The sequence below is a fragment of the Dipodomys merriami genome, unplaced genomic scaffold (assembly GCF_024711535.1).
Source record: "Dipodomys merriami isolate MVZ:Mamm:240054 unplaced genomic scaffold, mDipMer1.0.p SCAF_116, whole genome shotgun sequence".
NCBI lineage: Eukaryota > Metazoa > Chordata > Mammalia > Rodentia > Heteromyidae > Dipodomys > Dipodomys merriami.
In genome coordinates, this window is record NW_027202449.1 from 2,734,108 (window position 1) to 2,750,168 (window position 16,061).

The following is a 16,061-nucleotide window of genomic DNA, read 5'->3' on the forward strand; positions in this document are numbered from 1 at the left end:
GGCATGGAGAAAGAGAAAGCTGGAGAGGATGGCTCTGATTGAGATGTCAAATATTCCCCTGGGGGCCATGAATACACACTAAAGCATAAAAAGAATGTCAGGAAAGTCAAACAGGCTCTGTTTTGGAAGTGGGTAGGGGTGGGAACGGAGAGCGTGAATGAGGACGGATGCCGGCCAGCGACTTTGTTTGAATATATGAAAGCAGAAGATGGAGCCTGTTGAAATTCGTTTAGGATTGCGAACTGATGAAATCTATTGAAATGGAGGGAGCGATGGTAGAGGGGATGGCGTTGATGGAGTACGTGCGTCACAATGACACCACCACCCGTACACTAATGCATGCTGATAAAAAGAAACTCTGAAACAAAACCAACAACAGCCCAATTACAGTGAAAAAGGCAGATTTGCCTGCTTGGTTGCCCCCCAGTGATCGACTGAACCATGCCTTGGTTTTCAAGTTCAAATGAAAGTAAATGTACAGTTCGGGTGGTTTTCTAGGCGCTCTGGGCACATGTGGTTAGTGGGAACAGAACTCCCTGGAATGGTTTCAGTGTTCCATTGAGCACGGTGGATTGTGAGCACGGCAGCTCTGAGGAGCAAGGATGAAGAGGGTGTGCCCAGGCAGAGGGAAGAATTCAAAGACATGGAAATAAGAAAGGCGTATGTATAACCTGCATGTAGAAACAAACTCTGATGTTCATTTCAAGGAGAATTTTTGAACATTGAGCCTCCGGGCATCTTCTATCCCCTGTATTCTAATTTCTGTCCTATTCTCTAGCTGAGGGTGGTAAATTTTACTCATTGAATGGAACAACTAGTTGCCTAAAAAGGAGGGAATTAAATAGATGTAAATCTTGGAGAAGCATGCACGTGGGTTTGAAAGGAGGGCACGGAGCAACGTGTTTCAAGGGGGCAAAAGGCTGATTGCGATTATGTAGATCAGGCGGCGGGAAGGATCCAGCCAGGCCTTGGGCACGTTCGCAGGAGGGTGGGAGGGAAGTGCTGGGGACTGAGAATCAGATCTTTGTCTAGCTCTCAAGGAGTCAGCTGGACATCTGTGAGTGAGTTCTCCACGGGGAGCAAATGACTATTCGATGGAACCAAATAAATTCAACTCCTAGGCCAGCAGACTCCCTGGTACCTATGTGCCTAGGTGAGGGCATAAATGAGGGAGGTCCCTGGATGTGGGGCTATCTCTGATAAACCATATGCCCAGACCTCGGCGGCGGCATATTTTGGAACTGCTGTAATTGTCCCCAGTCTGACTCACATGCATGACACAATCAAAGCCCAGTCGGTCCTGGCTGAGTGATTTTCACGATTTGGTCTAATGATCTATGTTGATTCCCTTTAGGAGCAGCACATGGTCCAATTACATATTTCTTCCATCCCGAGTTAAAGATGTCCTTGCAAATGCCCATTCTGCCAATTTATGGGGGCATAAAAACAGGATTTTCAGTAAAATGTGCTCTCATTGGTTTTGATGAAAAGGGTTTGTGATGAAAGCAGAATCTCTAATAAGCATTTCATAAATGACTTGTCTTTCAAACTCAATATAAAACAGAATAAAATACATCTCCCAAAGACCTCTGCGCTGCTTCCCCGACTTCAATCCCCCCACTTCTCAGTCAATCGGGCCCAAGAACTCACAAATCTCTAAAGATGCTGTGAAATATTTATCAGCAGAAGTTGGAACAACTGAGTAATTATTTATGGCCCAAATCCTGCAATCATTGCACTTTGAGCAGGGGATGGGGAGTGGACAAGGTGGGAACAGCACCTTTACGCGGGACTCCAGGCTTCCTTTCTGTCCAGAATTCATGACAATCTATTCCACCCTTTCTTAGGAGGGGAGACGTTTCCTAGACTAGAGCCACAAACATGCGTGCAAACTCATTTTCCTGTGGTTGGCTGTCCTTGGGGTTATCCCACAAGTTTGTGGGTTCACACTGCCCGCGTGCTCCCCATCGGCTGCCTAAACAAGCATGCAAGTAAAATAGAACATCAGGGTTCTAACGCAATTCTCTCTCGGGATAGGAAGGTGCCCCATATTCTAGTTATCTGGCTATTTACTGCCTAATTAATTATTGGGTAGGCATATGAATTATGCATCAGCCACAACTTTATGTAATCCCGGAGCTGGCTTCTTGGTTTTCCTGTGGACAGCAGATTCTGCTTACAAGGCCTTGGCAGGGGAGGGGGGTGTGGTTCTTCTCTCAGTGCCTTCCCTGCTTTCTGTGTTTATATCCTCCAGTAGATGGAACACCTTTCTCTAAAAGGCATTCCGATTGTGATACAGTATGACAGAAAGAAAGAAAACCAAGAGCAAACATTTATTCTCCCGTCACCCTTGTGACATGTAAGACAAAATGTGTGTGTGTGTGTGTGTGTGTGTGTGTGTGTGTGTGTGTGTATGTGTGCCAGCATGCTAACTCTTGTGACATGTACGGCAATCTTAGATTCAGTTGAGGTGAATTTTTCTCTGACCATTTATTAGAAAATTTCCAGATGCATAGGAACATTGCAAGAATTTTGCAGGAAAGACCCATGGATAGGACTAACCGGTAGAGGCTGCCATTCACGTGTTAATAAATGTTCTTTATCCTAGATCACATCCCTATCATCTAGCTACGGACCGAACCCTCCACTGCCCCTGCACGTGCTGGTTGGACATCTGCACTCTGGAGCCTCGGGGAGGGGCGCCCGGCTCCTCCCCAACGTTTGTCATCAGCATGATGCACATGGGCACTGTGTCCCTTTGGGTCTCATAGGCTTCCAGTGCTGTGGGGCTGTAGTCCTGAGAATTCATAGGAAGAAATGGAAAGTGCTTAGCACAGTGCTGGACAAATGGTGCGTGGAGCCTGGTCTGTTCCCCTCGTCTGTAATCCTGTCAAGGACTCTGTCCGCGGCTCTGGCCTCTGACTGCCCCAGTTCCTCTCTCAGCGGCTGGCCTCAAGTGCTCTATCTACGCTGTGGACGAGAACCGGGTTGACTAGCAGAGACCCGCCCCTCCTGTGAAGCAGTGGGCATGTCCTCGTGGGGAGAGACAGGTAGAGTGGCCTTCCAAGTCCCAGGATGTAAGAAAACGAGTTCAGGAAATGAGATGGGAGCAGAGGATGACAGAGACAAAGAAGACGCGGATCACCACACAAAAGGGTTTCTGTGAAGCCTGGTGGTGGGGGCAGAACCTGACGGAGCCTCACCTGTGCTGGCCCTCACCTGTGCACGGCATGCCACAGACTCATACTGCCGCCGGCATCGCCCCGTCTCGTGTGTGCACACGCTGCCCTAGGCCTCCCTGCCACCAGAGGGCATAGCTTCCGCCTCCAGAAACCAAAACGCCCGTCTTTTGTTTATAAGGTAGCCTGACTCAGGTAGGTCATCACAGGAATGGAAAACTGACCAATGCTGGGTTCAAAGTCTATTTTGAGGACACATTGACTCCTGGGCCTGGCAAGACAAACCCTTGTCTCTAGGGACAAACAGCCCAAAGGCGTGGTGTGGCCAGGACTGGCTGTCACAGGGGCTGAGCTTGCCCGGCCGGCCTCCACCCCTTTGGAGCAGCTTTGTTTTTCTCTGTTACGGTTGGACTCCCAGGAAGATTTTGTTTGCCTACCTAAGAGATCTTTGACACAGTGGTAGCTTAAAATAATAAGTATAGAGATTAGCAGGATACTAGTTTATCATTGCTTCTAATTTCCAGTAGAAATAGATCTCCCATAGGCCAAGTCACTCTTCATGTCATTGAGGCCACCACAAAACCTGCTCTTCGTACAGAATCTCTTTGCTCCCACTCTGTTCCTATGTCTCTGTGAGGCAGTCAGAGGCTCTCCTAGGGGCCCTGCGCCTAGACCTTCTTGCTGCAAACACAATCAAATCCCAACTCCTCACCTGCCTTGTAGGTGGGCCACGTCCAGACAGCCTCTTCCTACACTCTCCCTGCCTCCTTCCTGCAGCCCTCAGTGGTGCTTCACAGATGCACCTCATCCTTCCGCATCCCCGCCAGCCTTCGCACCCACATCTCCCCCAGACTCCAGACCGCCATCAGCCATCAGCATAAACCCCCTTCTTCACCCTGGCCCCCAGTTCTGCCATTTGCTCCTTCCCTCGCATCGCTGTCTTTCTGTTTTCCCCTGTCATTTGCCACACTCTGTAATTTCCTTGTTTATTTACTTATGGAAATAATCTGTCTCCTCATTAGAACACATTAGAGAAAATACAACTCCTCATCGGGTTCTATTGTCTACTTGTTACAGCTATTATTTACCAGTCTGAGGGTTATAACACGCATAGAATGCATGTTCCATGTTTGCTTAATGAATGAATGAATAGAACGATAGTAGCCGGCATCAAGATCACTCACTCAACTAACGGCCAATGTTCAAGTGTTAGGTTCAATGAAAAATAACAAACCAGTTGAAACTTGAGTCTCCATATTGCCCTTCTCTAGGGACAGAATGTGTGAACAAGTGTTACAGAACGCTTCCAGGCAGCCATTGTTTTGGACTAAGCATTTGCTCCACAGACCACACCAGACTAAACCGGCGTGGGGTCGCATGACCAAGGGCCATGAGATCAAAGCGATTTAAAATGGGTCAGTTTTCCCAAAACACAGGACAATCTGAGGGGGGCTAATTTGCCTGAGCCAACAAGTCAAGGACATACATCCCCTCTGGCTAACTCCAGAAGGTAAGCCACTGTGGGATGACCAATCAGCGGGTTACTCCTTAGTCAGCATCTTCTGTGAAAGACGTCAACCCCATCCGCTCAGCTCAGCGGATCATCCTTCCATTCATAGACGGATACCACCTGACTCACGACTCTCTAGTCACAGCCAATTAGATCATTAAGAACAGTGTGTTGATTTCTTGTATTTATATCAACATCACAGTGTCAAGACAGTGGCCGGCACCCATCACTTCCTGCAAAAGTTACTGTTCTGATCGGGTAATTTGGCTTAGTGCGCATAATCAAGCTTGGGTTTCAGACGGTCAGAGCTCACGAGCTGCACACATTTGAGCAAGAGGAAATAATAAAGATAACCATCAATGTGCTACAGCTACCGCCCCAAGCATCCATTCTTTACGGATGACCCCCGAAACACAACTCCAGCCGCCTTTTCTACCATGTACACCCCCAAACAGTACTATGCAAGGCTGGTGCTTTTGTTCTCTTTTTCCTATTTCTGTGTTTCGTGAGGCTTTGAAGTCTTCCTCCTCTCCAGATCATGGTGCCCTCTTAGCAGACAAGCCTTCCAAACCAGCTCGCCCGCCAGCTCGCCCTGCGCAGGCTTGTCCCTTCATGAAACCGTGCTTTTGTCATTTGTCCCGCTTACCTTGCCAACATCTCTGGGGAAGGGTTGTCTCTGATTCTCCGGAATTAAAATGGGAGATACCACGATGGACCTCTTCTGTCTCGGGACAGGAGAAGTTCTTGCAAATTTAAATATATCCTAAAAGAGAAAACAAAGCCAGCTGGTTAGGATCTTCCCACAGAAAGGGTGTGGCCAGCTCCCTTGGTGTAAAAGAAAACAGCTGTTTGGACACTGTCAAGTTTATTCCATCTGCCCTCATTAGCTTTACCACCTGCACCGTTAGCATCCTACTAAATCTGACATCGTGATTCACGATGACTGCCATCAAGCTATTTAATTCCAACTTCTGAGTCAAGTCTATACACAGTGTCACTCTGGATTTATACATCCTTAAATGCACTGTGCTACCATTGTTAATCTGCCAAGTAAGCACCTGGTTAGAACCCAGAGAACTTGTGAACAGGATAATGCCCCCTATATGCATGGCTAATGTCAAGGTCCTTAAGACTTACAAATGGGCAGGGATGACAACGCAGTCACATAGCTCTGAGTTCTGCCAGGCATCCATGGAGAGCGGGAGTCTGTGCCTCCCAATGGAAATGCACTGTTAAGGGTGGGCCATGGATGCATGTCCCAGCCAGCAGCTCCCAATTTCAACCCCTATCTATAACTCACCTGAACTAAGTAACTGTGTGCAACAGAGGAACTGTGCTATTCTGGTTTCATATAAAGTGCTCCTTTCATATTACATAGACAGAAGGAAATAAAATATAACCATACTGGAGACTAAATCATACTATTAAAATTCATGCTAGAAACTGTTGCCTGGGGATGATAATTCCTGTTGTTGTTGTTGTTGTTTTATAACGAGAGGTGATAAAGGGGCTGGTGGTAGGGAGTCACTAAAGGGGAATTAGCCCCAGGTTGAGGTGAGATTTATTCCTTGATCCAATTAGGATACTGAAAAAGAATTACAAATCACTTTCAATATGTAAATCAATACCACACACTGATTAATACCATCTACACTGATCTATACCATCTGCAGTGAATATCTCAAACTTTTGACAAGAACTATCAAAATCATGTGGTAAACAATAACTTCATGCCATCTCCTGGCACCATAAAACCAGAGAAGGAGGGAGGGAGAGAGACAGAGGGGGAGGAGGAGGAGAGAGAGAGGAAAGAAAGAAGGGAGGGAGGGAAGGAGGGAAAAAGAGAGAGAAAATACAGGATAGCTTTTAAAGGAAGACATACATAACGGAAAGCCAAACGGTAAACAAGGCCAGTCAAAGCTCTGAGCCCTTTTATAAATAGCTATTCTCTTGATTTTTCTAGGCATCTAAATGGATAACCATTGTGGAAATCAATTGGCCCTGTTGATTTATCAAGAGTCTCACAAATGCGCACACCCCATCACTCCATGATTTCACTCTAGGAACACATCTGAATCCTACACACAGAAGAGTCAAACCGTAAGCAGGAAGATGCGTACAGAGACACGCTGTAGAAGGGACAGCCGTGACAGAGGTGTAATGTGTTCAGAACGTTCAATAGGAAGGATGAGGTCAAATATGGGCTCTTGCGGTGGGGGAGAGAGGATTCTGAGGCCATTACCAAACAGCAGTTGGGAAGAACCTGTTCCAAGCTCTGTACTTGCCAGCCATGCTTCCACAGGTAGGCATCACAGCCAGGTTTTGAGCCCATGTTGGCCGGGGTGGTGTGATCTTACAGGTGTCCATTACTATGATATTTGTAACTAACTCCCAAAACAACCATTGTCCTCCTTAAACGGTGAAGACATTTCAGACAGCTGGGATCAGAGGTGCTCTGATTGATTCACTGAGCTAGCAGAGAGGAACACACAGGATAAAGGACTAGAAAATATAGAAATAGCCTATTGGACTCATTCTAGTTTACATGCACTATATTGAATATAAAGCTTTTAATTAGAGATACTCAGGAAAAGATCTCTAGAAAGACAATAGACTAAATATGAAAGCGAAGACAGAAAACTGAAATCTATACAAGATAGTGAAAGAAAGAGCAAGGAGGAAGAAAAAAAAATACCCAAAGAAACTAAGCAAAAATACAACCAACCAAAACAAAGCCGGGCAAAACACTCCCCATAAAAACAAAACCCAGCACAGCAAGAGGCTAGAACAGAAAACAAGAAAATAAGAGTGGGTTCTATTTGTACAAAACTGATATATAACCTCTATGAAGATGCGGTGCATTTATTAGGACAGGAAAAGAACGGAAAATACGTGCACAAATCTCATTTACAGTTTAAAAAAAAATAACAAGCGAGCACATCTGACGTGTGAGGGCCTGGGAGCGAGCTCTGGGGAGATCTAAGGTCTCTGCAAATGGGAGGAGTTGGGGATCTGGTTCTGGGGTGCAGCCACCGAAGGCCTCTGTTCACTATGACCGTCCGAGTGTGAGGTGTTCAGGGTGATGAACAGGCTTCCTGTTGTTTGTGACAAAAGGGCTTGTTTATGTGTCCCCGTGAGTACCAGCGTGGGCATGTCCCCGAGTCCCAGGCTGTCCTGGTGCCCTCTGGGCTCACCAGTACTGAAGCCCGCAGTGCCAGTCCCCCCTGCCCCGCCAGCCCTCACAGCCCTCACGTGTGCTGTGACAAGCCCAGGAGTGCCAACCTGGATCCAAGGCATCTAGGGAAGCAGCAGGGGACTGGGAGCCCCGGAAGCAGCGTCTGCAAGTTGGTGCGGTAGAGACATTCATGGTGGTGCTGTCCTGTGTCCGTGACTCTGTGCCCACCTCGGTATAGCAGCCTTCTTCCTCATACTTGTGGCTTTCTGCCTCACACTGATCAGGAGGGACCTCGGCCAGGACCTGTCCATGACCTTGGCTACGTAGGTCTGTGTTTCTGTCTTTGAGACGTATGCCTAGACCTACCTATGGCCTCGTGTTTGTTGGCAAAGATCTACACCCCAGTGTGTGGCATTTCCACCTGGGATCAGTTCTGCACTAATGCATCTGAAGCCAGGTGGCTGTGGGACTGGGTCAGGAGGGGGCCATCCTGTCTGATCTGACTGAGAACCATTTCCCAAGGCAGGTGTAGACAATGAAGCTTCACTGGCTCACTGGCGTGCTGAAGACCTCGGCTATACTCAGCTCCACTCCCACTGGTGCCTAGAGCAGGGGGAGGTCGACTCACAGCAGAAACCTAGAGGGGAGGGGCTGACTCATCACAGACACCTGGAGCAGAGAGGCTGACTCATCACCGACACCTGGAGGAGGAGGGCTGACTCATTTCCAGGAGAAGGGATGAATCTCCACTGGTCGTGGTTCAAACAGTAGAACACCAGTCTTGAGTGAAAAAGCATAATAGCACATCAAAAGGCTCTGTGTTCACGCTCTAGAGCTGCCTGGGATCCATCCCATTCTGCCCTCCCGAGGTTTCGGGAGAGACGCTAAGGCATTCCTGTCTATCCGGAGGGAGGTGGGAGCCTGGGATGGGGGGGGGCGCGTGGGACACTCTGCTCAGCCCCGCTGCTGTGCTTCTAGGCTGGCGGATGCAGGGCCCAGCCTGTGCCTGCTGCTTCCGTGAGCAGGTAGGGCTGCTTTGAGCTCGACGTGAAGTCACTTTGGTGAGTCTGAAGCTCAGGTTCCAGCCGTAAGAGTCTCAAAGACATAACCGGCTACCTTGACCCTAAGACCTACCGGGGCACAGGTGTGTCATGGGAAACACTTATTTACCCTGTTGTCGGGCACAGTGCTGGGTGTATCATGACATCCTGCTGCATCCGTTCAACAACACTTAAGAACGGCTGCTTTCCTGAGGCTCCAGGAGAGAAGAGAGCGTCGGGCTCGGCCGGTGCCCAGGGCTCAGCCTGGCCAGTGTTAGTGCATCAGAAGGAGCATGATTCGAACAGCTTGGGAGAAAGACAGTAAAGTAGTTCTCCGTGCTGCAGGAGGTGTGGGGGTGGAGGCGGGGGGGGGGGAGGGGGTGGCTTCACTCTCTAGAAATTTCTTCAAATGGATGGAATCTGCAGTGTGTTCCATTCTGGCGGCTGAGTTTGTTTGTTGTGCTCAGAAGTCACTAGGAGGAGGGCTCTGGGCCACGGTGTTTACATTTTGCCTGCCATCAAACATATGGTTTAGCCAGCTTTGCCGGGCCTGAGATGAGATGTAAAGTTTGCTCCATTTCCTCCTGGGGCTGAAGTTTGCCGACTCAAGGAAGGAGCCATCCACAAAGAAACCAGACTTTCCGCGGCAAACGTAAGAGGTTGGAGAGCCTGGATGCTTGATTCTTTTCCGACTACCTAGTTTCCCAATATTCTGGAGACCACATGCCTTCTTCCTCCCTGATATTCTGCACCCCAGGACCACACAAGGCCTCTGCCCGGTCTTAAGCAGAATCCTGGGGTCTGCCCTCGTCTTTGAGCTGCTTCCCTGGGGGCTGGGGAGCCGGCCCTGGAGAACACATCGTCTTGTAGAGCTTGTTTTCTGCTACTTTTGACTCCTACTCCAGCCCCACGTTTGGGAAGTTGATCTTAAAAATAAGACGCAAGTACAATAGCGCCGTATAATGACCCCACACGTTCTCTGATCTTTGCTGAGACGTTGGCTTTGCCACGTTTCAATTGCTGGTTAAGAAATAAGCCCAAGGCACGCGCTTTGAAAGAAAATTTGCCAAATGACATGTCCAAGACACAATTGCCTCTGAAATATTTCACAAAAGCTACGCGGGAGCAATAACAACACAAGTCAGAGCTCCCGAGTCTCGCTGGAGGTGCACAATGTTTTAGACATGTTCGGATCCTTGAGTCAGAAGTCCCGCGCGCCGGAGATGTAATGACACAACCTCCCTCCACCCAGTCTAGCAGGGATAAAACACTCATGTTAAACAGCGACTTGGAACACCTAGCGGCAGCCTGCACGGCCTCACAGCTGGGCTGGTCCTCCTGAGGGACCCGCGTCCTCCCGCCCCACAGCTGGATTGAAGTGAGTCTGTCGGCAGAGGTGAGAGTGGACCCCAGGACCCAGGCTTCCCTCCTCTTCCTGAGCTCATCCGTGTGCAGCCAGCCTTGGGAGGAAACTCCCCCCCCCACACGTGGAAGAGCAATTCTTCATGACTCAGTGGATATGTGGGAGGCGATGGCTCTGGGCTTTCCCCTGTGGGAGTTCCACAGTGAATGATGCATGCGAACCACAGCACCTCAAACATGCCCTCAGCTGAGCCCCAAATCCTCTCCTTCCCACCTGTTCCCACCAAAGCCGTAACGTTCCCCACCTCCCTTTTGTTTGGCTGTTTGCAGGTTAGACATATCGAAGGACTGGTTCCTTGGGTTCCACCATCCTGCTTCCCCAAGGCACTGCCAAGCTCCTCAGATTCTACCTCAAATCCGCGCCTGCTAACTTCGCGTCACGTTTACCTGGGGACCCCCGGGACCGCGGCTCTCCTCCACACCTACGCCCACGGGACAGCAGAAGCGCAACAAGCCGGGCCCCAACACCTGAGCTCCCCACAGGCCAACCCCGAGGTAAGATTTGAGAGCAAGCAGTTCTGTGGTGAACCTCGGAAACTTCCAGCGGGGAGGGGAAGCAAGGCCGCGGTGAAGGGAGCATTCAGGAGCTTATGTGCGTTACGGCCTCGGCATCACATGGCCGCAAGCCGTCATACCGCACAGGATGCCGAGGGGAGCGAGGTGGGGCAGTTATTGAAGGTTCACCGGGGGTGTCAGGAGAGACGGGACCACAGGTCAGGACTTGGCTCCAGGCTTCCCACTGTGAGTGGGGTGCAAAGTCTGCTGTTCTATTTAAGGGTCTTATCTTCCTGGCCTTTGATGTACACAGGAAAGAACAGTACCATATTCATACCTCATAACCAGGGAAAGGAAGAAGAAGAGATAATGACACAGAAAACGCGAGAGGGGCAGGGTGACTGCGAGAGCCAGTCAGGTAAGGGTGGGTCAACTCCTCCCACAATTCCACCCACAAAAGCAGATGCCTCCCAATCAACACGCACTGGGAGTCGGAGACACCTGCTACCTGAGCTAGGCCGAGCTTCCGTATTTTCATGATGAAAGGTTCTGAGATGCAAACTATCCTGCGTTGTCTTGGGGTGGAAGAGAATTTGTCCCCTGCCGGAGAGAAGGCCGGATGCATTGTTTTTCACATGCAAGTGGCCCTGTCTCCAGAGCCGCCTTCTATATTCACTGTTTCAGTAGACAGATATTTATTGGGCACATACTCTTGTGCCATTTCTAGGAGCTAGGAAGTCTTCTTTATAGGATTCCCTCACAGGGGCCCGTTGACCTGGGTTCTGTGAGCTTCTAGGGAAGTGTTAGCTACCTGCAAGGCCACTTGTCTGCTGCGGGACTGGAAGCCCAGTCCCAGGCGGAGACAGAGAAGGAAAATTAAACCTGATGAGAGAATCTTCTCACTGCGGTTTCACTTACCCATGTTTCGATTCCCACCTCCACAATCCACCTGTCCATCTGCATTGGTTTATTGTGCATGTGTATACATGCACCTGCATAGGCTCCTGTATGTGTAGCTGTGTGTACATGCATGCGCACATATGAGCAGATGCAGGTGTGATATGTGTGTCCAGAGAGCTCAGTCTGAGGAGAGCTGGACCAGTGGGTTCCCACTGCCATGTCAGACTGCACTCAGATGCTATAACTTCATCTTACCTGACTCTGAATAGAACAGGTTCAGTATAGAGGCTTTAATACTTCCTATAATACTTCATACAGTGCATTTAGAAAACATATTGGCATACAGAGAAAAAAGGCACGCTCATTCTTAATCCTGTATGAGACAGCACCGAGATGCACTCCTCTGGGTTTGCACGCATTCTGCTCAGGCGGAAAGTGTCTGAACACCGGGATTCTGCATGTCGGACCTCATGATGCAGCCCAGCCTTCCTTCCGCTCAGGCTGCAAATGCTGCACTCACTGCCTAGATCGCTGTGTGCTGCCTGCGGGTGCCTCGACTTGCGCTCCACCGTTCCTCTGATTATGCTCTTATGTTTAGGTGTTTCTGGTTATTTGTTAGGATAAATGTCATACAAACGGAATGGCACCGTAGATAGAGTTTTATTTGCTTGCTTGCTTTTCTCTGGAGAGGATTCCTTACAATGGCTTAGCAAAGGTGTAATTACCAGGTGGAAGGATATGAAGATTCTCCAGGCCCTGAGACGCTACCAAGTCACCAGCGGCATGAGATGCAATCCTGCACACGCAGGGCATCCTGGGTGGTGGGTCAGCATGTCTGTCTGACCGCAGTGGCCGGCCTGCCAGCCAGCCACATTGGTGCTGGCTAACGTGACACACTCCATCGTGGTTTATACTTCCATTTGTGTGTTGTTCTAACTAAAATGCCCTTTCCCTGCCCATTCCTCTCTTCACCCTGCCTTCTCTATCACCTGGACAATGTATGCACGTACACACACACACACACACACACACACACACACACACACACACACACACACACACACACACCAGGTACTTTATATTATACTTTACATGTGTCATTTTCTAGCTCAGCTTAGGTGGTGGCTTCAAGATCATTTCTATTAGCTTCTAGATTCATCTGCTAGGTTCCATTCAAATATGGGGGTCAGGCTTCATTTTTTTAACTTTAATAAAGAGCAGCTATGTAATAAATGCTAATATAGCACGACAAGCTGACAACATGTCTTTGTCTTACAGAGGGGCCTTCTCGTGGACTCTGGTGCCCTTCTTCGGAGTGATCGCAGGAAAGTGTTTTCATGAACATGCACCTGATGGGTTTCAGCTCTAGAGTGGAAGGAGAACAGAGCGGACGCCGGCCCTCCTCTTCCCTGCGGCTGGGCCACCTCGTCCGCGAGCAGGGGACAGCGGCGGCCATGGATGAGGACATGGCCACCCTTCAGTAAGGCAGCACATCACGTGTGCCAGCTCAGGGAGAAAGTCGGACACCAGCGGGTGTCTGCACCTGCTTATTCCAGGAAGGACTTGGAGAAAGACAGCGTGTGCAGTCTGTCAGGTGTAAGACTAGGTGCTTCTTTACTCAGTACCCTGAGGAGAATTCAGCTCCTAAGCAGACTCCTAGGATTCCAAAGCAAGCTTCCCCAGCAACCTGGGTAAGCACCCTCCCCCCAGCAGGGCACGGCCCTTTCTCAGTAACAGGGAGGAAACTGGGTGCCCTGCTCTGTCTCAGGGGCTGGTGCCAGATTCATCCTCTGTATTCAGTCTATTTTCAAGGTCCTTGCTCTTCCCAGTTTTTTTTTTGTCAGTCATGGGGGGGCTTGAACTCAGGGCCTAGGTGCTATCCCTGAGTTCTTGAGGCCAGCAATCTACCACTTGGAGCCACAGCTCCATTTCTGGTTTTTGAAGGGTTAATTGGAGGTAAGAGTCTAAAGGGAGCTTTTGGCTTCAAGCCCTGATCCTCGGATCTCAGCCTCCTGAGTAGCTAGGATGACAGGTGTGAGCCACGGTGCCCGACTTGCTCTTCCCATATTTTTAAATTTGTTTTTGTCTGTGTTCCTTGTTTTTGGTGAATAGTTTTTTCTTGATGTTATGGCTGTACAATTAGAGAGCCATTCTTCACGTCAGCTGCTAATGACAAGCGCCCCAGACACTTGTCTAACTAATTTGAAAATGTGCTCTGTGACTGAAACTCAAAACTGTTTTGTTGAGGGACGTGTTCTCAATGTTTACCCTGAACAATTCCTTTCTTCCCTGGCAACGTTCTTCCTTCTCACGGACACTCCCTGCAAAGCCCCACTACCATTTCTCTCCATCTTAATTAAGACAGCAGGGTTGTGGTAACCTGTTTCAGTGATAATCTCTCTTTCACAGGCTCTTTTCAGTGAAGCCCGAATCAGCAAAGTGTCTTTCATCAGCTGTTCATTTCCCTCTCTTCCCTTTGTTCTGTGTTTGCTGCGCAGATTACAGAGCCTCACGTTTTAATTCAGCCCCAACCTCTCTTCCACGCTATGCAGTTTACATTAATAAGTTCTCCTTCACAATCACGAATGCAGTGTCGCCTGTCTCCTCACGCCATTGATTACTGCGTCCTTTGAAGGTTCAAAGGTGTGTCAGATCTACCATGAAAAAGGGGAGGAAAAAAAAAAGAGAAGAAAAAAAAATCACATTTGATAGGCCCACTGTCTGAGGATTCCCTGGGCCTGGTGGTTTTGAAGTTATGAGAGTAAAACAACTGCAGCAAGAAGAGCGGCGTGTGATAAATATTCCATTGCAGGCAGTGCTGCTTCTTCCTGGAGAGGCGGCAGAAAGGCTCAGCCTCCTCTCTTCCAGACCAGGCCAGGCCAGGCGCAGCCATCCAGCAACCATTTGATAACGGAGCTCAGCAAATCCACACGGGGACCAAGAGAGCTCTAGGTGGCATGCTGATGGTTCTGGGAACTTGACCCACGGGAAGGGAATGGTTCTACTTCATTTTGTTTTCTGATTCTTCTTCATGTTGAAGTCCCCAAGTGTTTTACCAGTGATTTCTGAAGTCTGAGTGAGGACATCTTCTGAGCCCTTCCTGGGACTGAGGGCCAGGTCTCACGAATGCCTTGAGGCTCCGATGGTCCTGTGCCGCGCAGTGTCCTTACAGCCCTGCTCCCCAGATGAGGAAAGTGAGGCCCGGAAAGGCTCAGTTCTCTGCGGAGGGACACACTTCTGGTGCAGAGAGGCACCTGGACTTGAACCCACGCCCTTCGAGTGGATAACGTTACCCCCTCCCCCTCTCGCCTCCTGCGTCGGCTATCTTTCCACATAAAAAACAAAACAAACAAACGTTCATTTCTGGAGGGAACTTCAGTCAAACTGGAAGTATTTTCCCATTAAACAGTCAGGCATCACATTTATCCTTGATGTGGCTAAGGAGTTTTTATCATCAAAACATCATGAGAATTAACCTGTCTTGTCTTGTTCAATTGCTATGACCCTGGTCCAAGCCAACGTCATTTTTGCCTGGGGTCACAGCACAGTCCCGTTAGTGGGGGCCTGGCTTTTTGCCTGGGGTCACAGCACAGTCCCGTTAGTGGGGGCCTGGCTTTTTGCCTGGGGTCACAGCACAGTCCCGTTAGTGGGGGCCTGGCTTTTTGCCTGGGGTCACAGCACAGTCCCGTTAGTGGGGGCCTGGCTTGTGTGCGTAGGCCCTCAGGTCCTCCCTCCTCCTCTCAGCAGTGACAGGGGTCCTGGCTGACACCGTTGCTGTTCTCCGTGGCTGCCAGTGGGGCCTCCTAGCACTCAGAGTAAAACCAGTGTCCTTGCGTGTGAGCCGCACCCTTCTCCCATGACCCCCATCCCCCTGACTCTGTCTCAGTGGATCTGTCCTGGGGTACATCAGATCCATTCTCACTTCGGAGCCTTGGCAGCTGCTGGTCTTCTTGCCTGGAACATCTGTTCCTAGATACTCAACCAGTTTCCTACTTCTTATGTCTACTGTTACAATTATAATGGACAGCGCCCACGAACAACACAACTGGATGATGATCATGAGGTTCGAATCTCCCAAACAGCTCTCTCTCTCTCTCATTGGGGTAGAAGTAAGGTGGGAGCAAGGCTTCTTTCCCCTGGGAACAATGGAGCCTTCCCTGCTTCTAGAGGTCAGCAGGGTTGTAGTAACCTATTTCCGCCATCTTCCAAGGCAGCAGGGAGCCATCTTCCGGTCTCGCAGGCTCTGGCTTCTCGCTTGTTCTCTCGTAAAGAAAGATTCTGGTGCTCACACTCAGCCCCTGGCATGACCAGGGTGCTCTCCTAATTTCAAAGTCCTTAAC

The 16,061-nt window shown here is 49.5% G+C and overlaps 1 protein-coding gene across 2 annotated transcripts in view; it reads right to left on the bottom strand.

Moving 5' to 3' along the window:
• LOC138822875 (cadherin-13) overlaps positions 1-16,061 on the bottom strand; it is a 715,907-nt gene that overhangs the window by 351,532 nt on the left and 348,314 nt on the right. For both annotated transcript variants that reach the window (XM_070015848.1, XM_070015847.1), the window contains exon 4: positions 5,336-5,452. In XM_070015848.1, the coding sequence (XP_069871949.1) occupies positions 5,336-5,452 (117 nt within the window). The remainder of the gene's footprint in view (positions 1-5,335; positions 5,453-16,061) is intronic.